We start from the raw sequence: 13,895 nt of genomic DNA, 5'->3' as shown, positions 1-13,895 counted from the left end.
CTGCTCGGGGATCGTGCGCGCGCATCAACGGCACAGACTCGGGCGCGTCACGAGTATCCGCCGTAGCAGACGACGCAGCAGGGCTCGCGCCAGCCTCGCCGGCAGCCGGAGGAGCCACCGTGTTGATGGGCGCGCCCTCCCTCGGGGGGAACGCGGGTGGCGCTCGAAGACGGCGGACGCCTCTCCGCATCGGCTCCGTCAATAATCTCCGATTATTGGGGTGCTTCACGCCATTGTCCCAAAATTCTGGACTCATCGTCACCGCCAAGTTCTCTGCTCCACCCGGATACCACCTGCGCCAAGGTGGGCCCATTTTTCGGCAACTTCTGCGTGTTTGATCTCCACGACGGCTCTCCGCCGGGCTTGACGTTGCGTTAGGCCTAGCTCCGCATCGCCCGGGTTTTCCCGGCGTGATGGCGGACACCACCACGGTTACGGGCTATGACCCGACCTCACTTCGGGTCGTGACGATGGAGACCACCTCCTCGGACCAAGCCATGCCCTCGGAGCACGAGTATTTAGCCGACATGGTGAAACTCTGGCAACGGAAGCAATCCCAGGCCGCGGCTCCGCCCAAGGGCCAAGGGTCGCGCGCCGCCACCCTGCCACAGGTGGCTGCCTCCAGCTCGTCCACGCGCCGCTCTCCAGACGGACGCGCACCGCACCACCTTCCCCGCCGAGGCGTCAACCCAAGTGGCGACCCCGCCATACTCCTCGTCTCTCCCGTGACGACTACATCGTCGTGCTGAAGCCTCGCGCTCCTTTTGAGCTCAAGTCGGTCCTCCCGTCCGATCGTGCCGGCGATGCGATTCGTGCTTACCTGGGAGAACACTCGTCCACCTCTTTCCACGTGTGGCCAGTGTGGGACCCAAAACGTTCTCGTGTGCAGTGTCACCTCGTTACCTATGGCGCAGCGCCTACTTGGGGACATCCAGTTGCCGGTGGGAGACCAGCAGCTCCCTTTTCGGGGCCATGCCAAGGCGTCCGGGAAATCTGCCGGGGTGTCATCACCATCAACCCGGCTGAAACCCCACAGCGCATCAAATCAGAACTAGAATGGTCGCAAGGCGCTATCGTGGCGGTCCGCAAAACTCGGTGACTCTACTGCAGCGGTGGTTGACCTTCGAGGGCACGAAGCTCCCCCGCTTCATCTTCTACCACAGTGTCGTGGCCTACGTGCACCGTACAAGAAGACAATCCCGGCCTGTTTCCTCTGCGGGCACCATTGGGCATCGACCCTCGGCCTGCCCGCGACCCACTCCGGTCGCTGTACCCGCTGTGGCACTCAAGTCCAAGTGACTCTCGGAAGGCCTAGCTTGAACACGAATGTAACCCGACATGCCTTCTCTGCTCCGGCCGGCATGAAACCGGCGCTCGGGGATGTCCAGGGAATATCGGAAACCTACACCACCATCGACCTCGAAGCCACCTGCACCCCCGAAACCGGGAACGCGAGCGGCTTCCCAACCCAAGCCTGGATCACGTCTCCAGACCCCGGTTGAACCCACCGCCGACCACCTCAGTGCACTACCCGCCGCTTGTCGTGGCGCCACCTCAGGTGAGCAGCTGGGCAGCGATTACTGCTCCTCAGCCTCTCCCTCCCTCCCCCCCCTCCTTCTCCAGAGCTCTCCGCTCTACGAAAGCAGAACGCTCTTCTTCAGCGGCAAATCGCAGCTCTCACTAAGCAGGTGGCAACTTTCCAACTGCAACAACAGAAACCGGCAGGACCCCCCACTGCCGCTCCAGTTGTTAAACCCGTCGACAATCAGCCTAGCCCTCGCGCTACGCCCACTCCACGTACTCCCCCCGCTCCCCCGGCTTCGTCCACGGCGCCGGCTGCTCAATCAGTTACCCTGCCGCTCGAGGACCGTATTACTCGTCTAGAAAATGTAGTCCTCTACCAAATTTCCACCATTAATGTACAATACATTGTAGCTGAGGTGGTTCAGGCGGTTCAGGCCTGGGCTCTCACCAAGTTCCGCACCAGATCATCTCGCTCGCGCTCGGCCTCCACGAGCAGCAGCTCTGCCCCGCGTCGACGCAAAGTTGCCGGTTCCTCTTCCCCGGCCCTCAACCCGGCTTCCATCCCCCTTCCTGCTCCGCAAGGCATGGAGGATGACCCATAAAATTTTGGATTTTCATCATGGCGACTCCTTCATCTACACATTCGTCATCATTCCAATTCGAAATCATCCAGTGGAACTCCAGGGGCTTCGGGAACAGGCGAAAGCGCTCGCATCTTCTCCTCTTCCTTCAATCTCGGGGCTCTCTCCCTTCCGTTCTTGCCCTCCAAGAAGCCGGTCCAAACCCTACCCTTTCAGGCTACTGCTCCTATATAGGCGGCACCACCACCAGTCTCCTCGTTCACAAATCATATACGGCTGTTCAGGTCGATCTAAACCTTGACCTTCCCTATGATTACTGCATGATCTCCGTTCTTCCCCATAAACGCGGGGCCCAGTCAATCCATATTCTCAACGTGTACTGTCCCCCGCACCTTCAACGGGTCAATTTCGCGGAACTCTTCTATCGGGCTCTCCAAGCGGCGGCTCGGCAACCCCTTGTGGTGGTTGGAGACTTCAATGCTCCTAGCCCACACTGGGGGTACCACTATGAAAGGCTCGGGGCCGCAAGCTTAAGGAGCTTATCTCTACTCTCGGTTTCACGCTGCTCACCGACCCAGCGCATCCCACAAGCCTGGGAAATTCAGTGACACGCGATACCTGCCCGGACCTCTCGCTCACACGAAACATTAGACATGTTACGTGGGAGAACCTCGAGGACACTCTTGACAGTGATCATTCCTGCTTCGGATTGCCTTCCCGACGCAGAAAATGCGCCAAATCCGGGGCGCAGCCCGCATCACGGACTGGTCAGCTTTTCCCACCACGCCTTTCCCCCTGCTCCCATCCCCGAAGAACTACCAGGCATGGGCATCATACGCCCTCCACACCCATCAATCATGCACCCGATGTATTTGTACCTCCACCCTCAGCCCCCGCAGTAGATCCCCACCTCCTCCACCTTTGGGAGGCACGCCACAGCCTTACCCGCCGATGGCGACGATACAAGCTAAATCGTAAGCTTCGTTCCCGCATACAGGCGCTTACCGCGGAAGCAGCGGACTACTCTGCACAGCTTGCGGACACAAATTGGGTCGATACATGCATGAAGGCAGCAGGTCAGATGAGCTCAAGAGTACGTGGCGACTCTTTAGGAGCCTTCTGGATCCTTCCACTACCGCGGGGAAACACAACGCCAACTTCGTCGCGCCTACTATGCCTACCAGGGCCCAACGAGCCAACTCGCAAACGACCCTCTGCGACCGCTATCTGTGTCGTACCGTCGACCCCAAGGGCCCGGAGTACGTCTACTCCGTGCTCCCCAACCCTGAACTCGACGCCCCCTTCACGCTTCCCGATCGTCGGGCGGCGCTGGCCAAAATGAAGCGAGGTACTGCCCCAGGCCGGGATGGTATTACGGTCACTCTCCTGGCCAACCTTCCCGACTCAGCATACCTCTCGCTCTTACATTTAATCAACACAGTATGGGAGGGAGAACCCCTCCCCGCGGAATGGACCACTTCGGTGGTCACATTCATTCCCAAACCCGGTAAGCCCGTCAGCATTGAGGCATTGCGCCCCATCTCGCTCACCTCCTGTGCGGGCAAACTCATGGAGACCATGGTCCGCGACCGTCTATCCGATATCTGGAAAGGAAAGGCGTCTTTGCTGACTCGATGTTTGGGTTTCGCTCACATCTGTCGGCACAGGACGTTCTTCTCCAACTCCAGCACGACATCATTGTACCTAATACTATGCGCCACAATGACAAAGCCGTTCTGGCCCTCGATCTCCGAGGCGCTTTCGACAATGTCAAACACAGTAGTATCCTTACCAACCTTAGCACCACGAATTGCGGATCTAGAGCTTTCAGGTACATCTGTGCATTCCTCTCACATCGCACCGCCTTCATCCGCATCGACTCTGCAGAACACGGTCCGTACCCACTAGGCACCCGGGGTACACCACAGGGAGCGGTCCTCTCACCGCTCCTCTTCAATCTAGCCATGCTCCAACTTCCTTCGCTCCTCGCCCAGGTAGAGGACACACACCACGCTCTATACGCAGATGACATTACCATCTGGACCAACTCGGGCTCCCCCGCACAAATTGAAGACCGCATGCAGCGCGCGGCACTTATTGTAGACACCTATGCCTCATCATGTGGCCTGGAATGTTCCCCTACCAAATCATCTCTTCTCTCAATCTCACCTCTACCGGCACCTCAGATAAATCTCCCGTCTGGCCCGATACAGGTCGTCTCAGAAATTCGCATATTAGGCCTCCACATCTGCTCTACTCTCAACCCTGGTTTCTACCATTGCCCGTCTTCGACGCACTAGCGAGCAGGTTAGCCGTATGATTCGGCGGGTCTCCACCAAACGTGGCGGCCTCCGCGGCTGGCACTCCCTCCGCTTGGCTCAAGCGTTTTGTGACCAGCAGAGTCCTTTACGCCACTCCCTACCTTCGCTTGCGTCGCCACCACGAGAACCAGCTGGACGCACTGCTCCGCTCGGTTCACAAGCGAGCACTAGACCTTCCCATTGCTACCTCCAATCGCCGCTTTGCGGCCTTGGGAGTACACAACTCGTATGACGAGTTGCGGGAGGCCCATCTCGTCAACCAAGTCAATCGCCTGTCTCAGACGAGTCCTGGGCGACGCCTTCTGGATAGGCTCTCACTGAACCCGATCTCTACCCCACTTCCCCCTGCTTCCGTCCCGGAGCTATGGCGGCACAAACTTTGGGTTGAACCTCTTCCTCGCAACATGGATCCCACTCAACACGCAGGCAGACGCCTAGCCCGAGCACAGTCTCTTCCCACTCGGTACTCCAATTCTCCTGGCGTCTTCTATGTAGATGTCTCGGGACCAACTCCCTCCGGACACTTTACGGCCGCAGTGATCTCCGAGGGCCACCACATTGATGGCCTCTCTTTCCGCTCACCGGACACAACACAGGCCGAAGAGGTGGCCATCGCTTTGGCCGCCTCCCACCTGACCTCAAGGGTCATTATCACGGACTCGCGCTACGCCTGTTCCCGATACCTCCAGGGTACCATAGCTCCTCTGGCCGCCCACCTTCTTCGGGCGGCCTCATGGCGCTTTGAGCCTCACTCCATCCGCATCGTCTGGTCTCCTGGCCACGCGGGTCTCCCCGGTAACGAAGCGGCGCATGCCGCTGCCTGCGTCTCTCCCTCCCGGGCCGTTACCACCTCCGACTCTGCGTCTACCCCAGACACCTCAGCTCTTACGCAGTACCGCGCAAATCTAGAGCATTATCGCAGCTCACGCCGCCTTTACCCAGACCCTGCACGGGGCCTCTCTAAAGCGGATGAAAGACTTCTGAGACGCTTGCAGACTAACACCTTCTTGTGTCCTGCGGCCGCCCAGCATTTCATGCCGGGTATAACGGCTACTGTGCGCATTGTGGGGTCCTGGCCGACACCTATCACATGATGGCAGTATGCCCCTCTATACCCCTCCCTTTTTCATCCCCCTTCCCCCTACCCACAAGAGAGGCTTGGGAGGAGTTCCTGCTTGGCTGCTCTACCCTGGACGCTCAACGCTCCCTGGTGGCCCGCGCCCGAGCGTCGATCATTTCCAGTGGACTTCCGGAATAGGGAGACCACCCAAGTGCTTCTGTAGAGCAACTCTCTGTAATTTTCTGATTAAATGTTTCTCCACCACCACCACTCCCTCGGGGCGAGCGCGAAGGAGGCAGCGGACGACCCGCCGGGCGTCCGAGGGGCGGCGCCGGCGCTCGAGGGGAGCAGGAGAGCCGACGCAGCCGGCGGATCGGCGGGGGCGCCGTCTCGTGCCGCGGGCGGTGACGAGGAGGCGGCCGACTCCCCCGGGCGCCGGGAGAAGGCGTCGCCGTCGTCCCTGCTCTCCGGCAAGGTGGGGTGATCGGAGGTGGCGGATGCTTGCGGCGACCGGTTTGCTCCTCCTCCTCGCTCTCTGCTTCGCGCGTGCGTTTGCGCGAGGAGGAGGAGTCCATGGCCTCCTCGTCGTCCGAAGGGGGCAGCTTGGCGGCGCTGGCCAAGTCTGCAATGGCGGCGACTTGCTCCGCGGGGAGAAGGCTCGCCTGGGGGGAAGGCGCCGCCGGCACCACGTGTGTCTCGGTGACGGCGGGCGCGGGCCGCGGCGGCAGCTGCTTGGGTGGTGGTGGCCTGTTTCTTTATCCACGCGTCCACGATCTCGTCGGCGCGCACCTCTAGTTCGCCTCGCTCACGCGACGCTTGTAGCGCTTGTAGCGTCACGGGCACAAGGGTCGCGAGAGACGCGCTCGCACTTCGACGATGGCCCGCGCGCGGCGGGCGCTCTCCTGGCCTGCGGAAGCCCTCCATGCCGCTCGGCTCCGCAGTCAACACGCGAACCGCGCGTCACAGGGGGCAAACACACTACACGCACGTCGCGCGCACAGCACCGACCACGCGATGCGCGCACGAGGCGGCACAGCCGGGGACGCGGCACAGATGTCGGGTTGGGCACGCCACTCGCGGAGCACAACACTGAAGCAAATCCACTCGTCGCACGATGCATCCCGCAGGGAACACACGAGGTTGCTCGTTGGGACGCGCAAATCGTGCGCGGCTGCAGGTGACGTCGCCGACGATGGTGAGCCACGCGGCTCGTGCAGCACACGCCGGGGCGAAGTGCAGGCACGACCGCACGGGAGAAGAGCTAGGCGCGACTCTAAATCGTCGCGCGCGCCGAACGCTGTGTGTGCGAGTGAAAGGGCGCGAGGGACGCGCGCTTTCACGGGGAGTGAACGCACGGCGAAGAAAAAAGTGGTCGCAGTTTCACCTGAAAGGCGAAGCATCAATTGCGATAGCAAACTTGTAGAGAGCTATACGGAGTAATGATATTAGCTTTATCAGCTGTATAAACTTGGACATGCAGCAGCATCGGCAACACGCAGAACGGTTGTCGACGCCATCGGCGTTTTGCCCGCGATCGCTCAAAATGCGTGCGACGTTGGTGACTGTTGCCGGAGCCTGTGATATAAATAGGCACTTGGTGCCGCAGCTAAACGTCGCCTCCCTTCCCTCCCCCTCCCCCACGGCTTCTCGCGCGTCGGAAGAAGGTCCGTTTGCTCTACATATATGGTGATTGTAAAGGAGAAAAGAGACGCCTACTTCTGCAGCCCTTAAGCGAGCACGGCGCGGAACGCGCGTTTGTTCTCCGCCGTGCGTTCACTCCCCGTGAAAGACGCGCCCCTCGCGCCCTTTCACTCGCACATACAGCGTTCGGCGCGCGGCGACGATTTCTTATCCAAATGACGTCATACGGAACCTCACGGCGACGGCGACGGCGACGCCGACGGCAGAAATCTGCTTTTGAGTGTCCATATAATTGCTATCGCAATAAAAACGCGCGTTCTGCGCTGTGCTCCCTTAAGGGCTGCAGAAGTTGGCGTCTCTTTCCTCCTTTACAATCACCATTTATTGCGATAGCAATTATATGACACTCCAAAGCAGATTTCTGCCGTCGGCGTCGTCGTCGCCGTTGCCGTCGCCGTGAGGTTCCGTATGACGTCAATGAAGATTAAATCGTCGCCGCGCGCCACCGAACGCTGTATGTGCGAGTGAAAGGGCGCGAGGGAGTCGCGCTTTCACGGAGAAGTGAACCCACGGCGGAGAACAAACGCGCGTTCTGCGCCGTGCCTCCTTAAGGCTGCAGAAGTAGGCGTCTCTTTCCTCCTTTACAATCACCATATAAGTGGAGCAAACGCGCCTTCTTCCGACGCGCGAAAGGCCGTGGGGGGGGGGGGGGAGGCGACGGAAGGGAGGCGACGTTTAGCTGCGGCACCAAGTGCCTATTTATATCAGCGGCTCCGGCAAGTCACCAACTCCGCACGCATTTTGTGCGAACGCGGGCTAAACGCCGACGGGGTCGACAACAGTTCTGCGTGTTGCCGGTGCTGCTGCATGTCCAAGTTTATACAGCTGATAAAGCTACTATCATAGCTCTCGACAAATTTGCTATCGCAAGTGATGCTTCGCCTTTCAGGTGAAACTGCGACAACCTTTCTTCTCGTTCTGTCTCCCGAGCATAGCGCGCCACGCTCCACGAAGGTGATTACCTAGGCAACGCAGTCGCTGGCAGCTGCGGCGTCGCTGGTTGTCATGGCTACGGCACGGCTGGCTTTTCGTGAAACGCGCACGTTTTACGGCTGCCTGAACAGCTTCGCTGTTAAATGTTAGATACCGTGGCTGTATGTTTACTGTCCGTTTACAGACACATCACTCATGCCAAATGGGGAAGGCAGAACGCTGTCCTGGCTGTGCAACCAAGGTGATTGAGCGTCGCGTTGATGCTGCGTCGACTTCGCTTCATCTTTTTTTGCAGTCATGCACGCTCCACGTCTCCGGAGACCTTCCAAACCTTCGCACACGAGCCACTGATGCGCCGTCGAGCGGGACAGCGCGACAACAGCGTCTGCGTCGACGGCGTTCTTGCGCCTCGAGCAGTATGGCAGCGCATCTAAATAGCGTTTCACTAAAAAAAAACACGAAAAAAAAGAACGAAGCCCGCATGCCATCCTAAACAAAGCAGAGGAGTTTGTGTGCATTCGTTTTCAGCGCCCGCCTACCTCTCACGTAAAATTTGGGCGGATTTTAGTCTACACTACGAAAGTGCTGATGTGCTTTGGATGCTGTTGCAGATGCTATCTATTTTTTTCTAAAGCAAAGCTTTTCTTTGCGTACCTCCTCGGGTTTCGTGACCGTGGCAGCGTCCTAGCTGTACTCTTGTCAAATGGGCCAACCAATCACAGCAAAGCACGCGCGCAGCGCACGCCGATGCGTACCTTCCATCAACACCAGATGACGCTCGCGGATCTGGTGGTGATATTGAAAGAAAGAGCACTATGGGGATACAATAAGTACGAGGTATTCCAAGGGTATGTGGGAAGCTGTAATGTTTCCAGGGCTTACATTTGGTAATGCGGTTCTTTGCTTGAAGTCAGGGGTACAATTAGAAGTCGATGGCAACCAAAGGTCAGTGGGACGCCTCGCATTGGGCGCTCACGGGAAGACTACTAATGAAGCGGTGCAGGGTGATATTGGCCGGACGAGTTTTGAAGTAAGGGAGGCTCAGAGCAAAATTGATTTTGAAGAACGACTGAGGAATATCGAAGAAAGTAGTAGAATGCAACTGCCAACTGGTATGGTCAACAACACGGCAACAAATAACGTCACACGCAACTGAGAGAGGCTGAGACATTTTCATGAGTGGCGGCAATGGAAAAGAAACCTCCTATGACTAACAACCTCAAAGGAAAAAAAAAAACGAAATCAGGAAGAAGAAGCAATTTATGATAACTCAAAGGGAAGCTCCTTACTTTTCAAAAAGAGATCAGGATGCCTTAGAGCGCGTAGTTATAAGGCGAGGCGCACCAAGGACGAAGACGCATGGGCTTGAGGCGGTAAAGCTTGGGAAACAATGGAACATGTTTTATTGGAATGTCAAGACATCTATATATAGTTTTAAAGACTTAGGAATATGGATAAAAATAAATGGGCGGCTGAAGTGCGCAATTACTGGTACCTAAAAAGCGTGGACACAGAATGCAGGACAATGTCAATAAAGTTGGCAATCAAGTGCGGGGTACTTGAAAGTGTAAGTAGGCAACAAGGAGTAATCATTAGAAAGTGAGAAAAACAGAGACAGGTATTTGGACCCAAAGAATGGAAGCAAAAATGATCATGGAGATTTACAGGAATTAGCAAAAAGAAGTTAGAGGGGATAATCTGTACAATAACGCGAAGGGAAGTGCCTTACTATTTGAGGCCCGAGCTGGTTACTTAATGATTAAAAAAAAACATACCGGAGCAAATAATCACCATTATATGAGGTATGTGTATGCTGCGGGCAAAATCCAGCGACCACTCAGCACATCCTAATGAAATGCGAAAGGATTGGAAACGGGAAAGAGATCCATGCAACAATGCCAGAAGAAAAAGCATTGTTAGCATACCTGGCTGAGTAACTCACGCAGGCTAGGTGACGATTTGTCCCCGCCCCATTTCAAAAGGGATGCCAATAAATCATCGTCATCACGAGCCATGTGAGCTGTCTAGGTGACTCCGCTAATAGGCTAGGTGAATATCTGTCAGCGCCCCATTTCAAAGGAGGTGCGAATAAATAATAATAAGCATCATCATCCCGGCGGCGGCGCCGGCCGTGCGGGGCCACACAATAAGTCAAGGTCACTTAGGTATCCTTACAAGGGTGAATGCGAAAGCATTGCGACGTCTTCCCAACGACGACTCGTCTTACCAAATGTAATGGTATTGTGTTCACGTTGCCTTGTATCGTTTCTCACATCACGTGCCTCGGCATCGTTCGCGTACTTACGTGGACATCCGAAAACGCCGGTCGTAGCTACTGACTGAGAATTCGAAGTCGAAGGTTCGTCCATCGGAGCGCACGACAGAACTCGCCAAAATCACCGCACCGACTGACAGTGGGCCAGTGCCGTCAGCGCTTTCACAGAGGGATGCGCAGTATGGGAACGCTGGCATGATGAGCGGCATCGGAGCCTGCTGTGGAAGAAGACGACGAACGCGCGAGCAGTGGCACGAGCTCATCTCTGTGACCACGTGATTTTTTGTGCCACTCGGCTCAATAGGTGAGGCGTAAACTCGTAAAGGCTCACGGGAAACGTCGTCTGCTCAGCGCTTCCGGTTCAACCGCTGACGGTTCCGGCACACGATTCTCCGTTCGCGGGGCCGGTCGCGCTTGCTCTTTGTGCACTTTCATCACAAAGTATCACCCACGCTGCAAATATCTAGAGCCCGTGACGTACGCATCGATGACTGACCATTATATCTGAGCATAGGCAGTCATTTAAAATATTTTTTTCTACCCGAATTGACCGAACACGTGAATTAGGTATGCGTGCTGTCACAGTCGCGGGTTTATCTTGAATGACGAATCGCACTTTTTTGTTCTAAAGTGAATTCTGTTCGTGCCAACGACAGAACCCACCACAGCTTCGCTGGATTCCATCTGCACGGTAGTGTAATAGGGATCTGATTTTTTTTACTTGTTACATCTAAGTTTCACTAGGCTGATTTGATCAAACATGCATGGTTTAGTAGTGGAGGCGTTAGAGGCGGGCAGGCGGTTCCAATCAATAGCTTTTTCTTGGCACGAATGTCTTGGAACAACATTTAAGCGAATAACTTGCATAGTATAGCGACCTTAATTTAGTGCTAGATGCATGCAAGATGAGCAAGGTGCAGTGGAAGGATTTAAAAAGCGTAGACCGTAATTTTTCTCGTATGTTTTGTGAAAGGTGCACAAGACGAGAAACATTAGCCTAACGATCACAAAGCTGCAATATTACTTATAAAGAGACGTCGAAAGCATATTAAGACAGACTCAAGCGTGCGCGGAAGTCAACTGCAGTCGACAAACGCTTCTAGCATACCTTGCGTTCCATATCCTACACAACTATCACAAAGTGTCCCAAACACAAGGGGTATACTGCAGCTTGGATCGCGTTAAAATGTGTTATAAATTTCTGTACACTTTTATAACGAATGTTTTGGTGAAGTTGCAGAAAGAGATACTACGTTAAAATATCGTTAAACCATGCCGATCGCGTCGTTAACGTTTGGTTATTAAACATGTTCCATGAAATATTATCAGTAACGTGGACAGCAAGTTATTGTAGAAAACAACACACGCATGATAAACGTCGCAAAACCTATAAAGGTTCGCTGTAAAATGATATAAAATTCCTTGTATGTCATACCAACTGGTCCAAGCATCTACGTTATCAGTGGCATAAAAGTTCGAAAAGCTACACGTGTGTGGGTATCTTTTTTTTTTTAAGTAAAGCCAAGTTTCTTAGCTGTGCGCGCTTGCTCAACGCGATTTATCAAGGACTACGATCAAAGGCAAACACGTTAGTGTATACGACGGGCTCTAGCCCAAATCTGATATTCACCATTGAAATGTTACAAGATCACTCCCATTGTTGATCCGAACAGAATTCACTTAAGAACAAGGAAGTGCGATTCGTCATTCAAGATAAACCCGCGACTGTGACAGCACGCATACCTAATTCACGTGTTCTGTCAATTCGGCTAGAAAAAAAATATTTTAAATGACTGCCTAAGCTCAGATATAATGGTCAGTCATCGATGGGTACGTCACGGGCTCTAGATATTTGCAGCGTGGGCGATACTTTATGATGAAAGTGCACAGAGAGCAAACGCGACCGGCCCCGCGAACGGAAAATTGCGCGCCGGAACCGTCAGCGGTTGAGCCGGAAGCGCCGAGCAGACGACGTTTCCCATGAGCCTTTACGAGTTTACGCCTCACCTATAGGCTCACAAGTTTCGGCGGTGGCGTTGGTGGTGGTGTCACGCTGAAAAGTTGGCCGATCCTGGCGATAGTGCAGAAAGGTTCCAAGCTGAATGGCACACACCAGGGACAAAAAAAGACAGCAAGGTAGAGAAGTGGAGAAAGAAAGAGAAAAAGAACATGAAAGAAAGAAAGGGAAAAAGAGAGAAAAAGAAGAAAAAAGAGAAAGAAAGAGAGAGAAAGAGAGAGAGAAAATCACCAGCCCTTCCCCTGTCGAGAAAACGGGGGTAAGCTAAGGTTGTCGTGTGTGTACTTGACCGACTCCTTTCCCTTCCCTTTCAAACTACTTTTCGTTCCCTTTGCTTCTACTTTTATTTCCCTTAAGTGCAACTTTTCCTTCCGTTGCATTGTACGTATCCTTCCCTCGGTGCATACATTAAATAAACGTTTTTGTTTTATTACCGCGACATGTCGTGAACTTTACGTTACCCTGACGAAGGTCAGATACACACACGACAAGATTCGCTTACGCCCATTTTCTTGACATTTACGCCCATTTTTTCAAGTTCTCGCGCAACAACTCATTACAACTACGAAACTCGCCTTTGCGCATCCGCGGCTGGAGGTAAAGAGAAAGTAAACGCTTCCAGAGGAGAGATGGATTCGAATTGTCCTCCGTACGCATGTCAATTTGTGCCTCTGAAACCAGGATGCGTTCAAGGCGTCCGTCGCACTCGCTTGTAGTCAGCAACTCTGCTTAGAATAGGCTCGGTGTAATTTGTGTACAGCCACTCTTTTGTGCGTGCGTGCGTGCGTGCGTGCAGGTGTGAGTGTGCGTGTGTACACTTGTACTCGGGATTTGAATCTTTATTATGGACTAGCACAAAGCTTCGCTTTATATAGATTGCAACGCATTAGATCTTATAGAGTTGTCCTAAATATTTATACGTCGCGGACTTTCTTTAGAGCCCGCAACAAAGCACCGTGTTAAAGGTCACGTAATAGAAACATACTGTTTCTGGACAGGCTGTACAACTTTGCAAGTACGTGCTATGCCGTAAGACTAATAATATTATTTTGCATAGGTAAATTTATTCAATTAGGTACCGAATCGCCCCTAAAATAGAATAAGTAAATCAGGAAGACCACGAAGAAATATATATACATAGAGATAGATAGATAGATAGATAGATAGATAGATAGATAGATAGAGGGTGTCCCAGCTAAAAGTAGCCGATGTTTTAAAAACGACGGTGTGTGCTAGAAGGCTCAAAGCAACTGAGTGGTGTTGTTGAGAATGGCGTGTCCTATTCCGCGGTATTTTTATCATTCTGCAAAGTCAATAAATTGAAACTAACTGTCAAACTTTCTAATAATTGGCTTTACCAAGAAAGTGCCAATACGAAAGTTGTAGATCACATTTAAAAATGGCTGTCTGAAGTGTGTGCAACGAAGTACCATTGGAGCTTCGTCTAATTGCCTTTAAGGAAAGCCCGCGAAACACAAAAACA

At 53.9% G+C, this 13,895-nt stretch overlaps 1 protein-coding gene across 1 annotated transcript; it reads left to right on the top strand.

Moving 5' to 3' along the window:
- The first annotated feature begins 1,380 nt into the window (after positions 1-1,380).
- Positions 1,381-3,007, top strand: LOC119440829 (inverted formin-2-like). The gene is made up of 2 exons (XM_037705699.1): positions 1,381-1,558; positions 2,832-3,007. Exons 1-2 carry the CDS (start codon positions 1,381-1,383, stop codon positions 3,005-3,007), a joined length of 354 nt encoding a protein of 117 aa, XP_037561627.1.
- The last annotated feature ends 10,888 nt before the right edge of the window (positions 3,008-13,895 follow it).

The sequence above is a fragment of the Dermacentor silvarum genome, chromosome 2, assembly GCF_013339745.2.
Source record: "Dermacentor silvarum isolate Dsil-2018 chromosome 2, BIME_Dsil_1.4, whole genome shotgun sequence".
Lineage (NCBI taxonomy): Eukaryota > Metazoa > Arthropoda > Arachnida > Ixodida > Ixodidae > Dermacentor > Dermacentor silvarum.
This window is presented reverse-complemented; position numbering and strand designations above follow the sequence as displayed.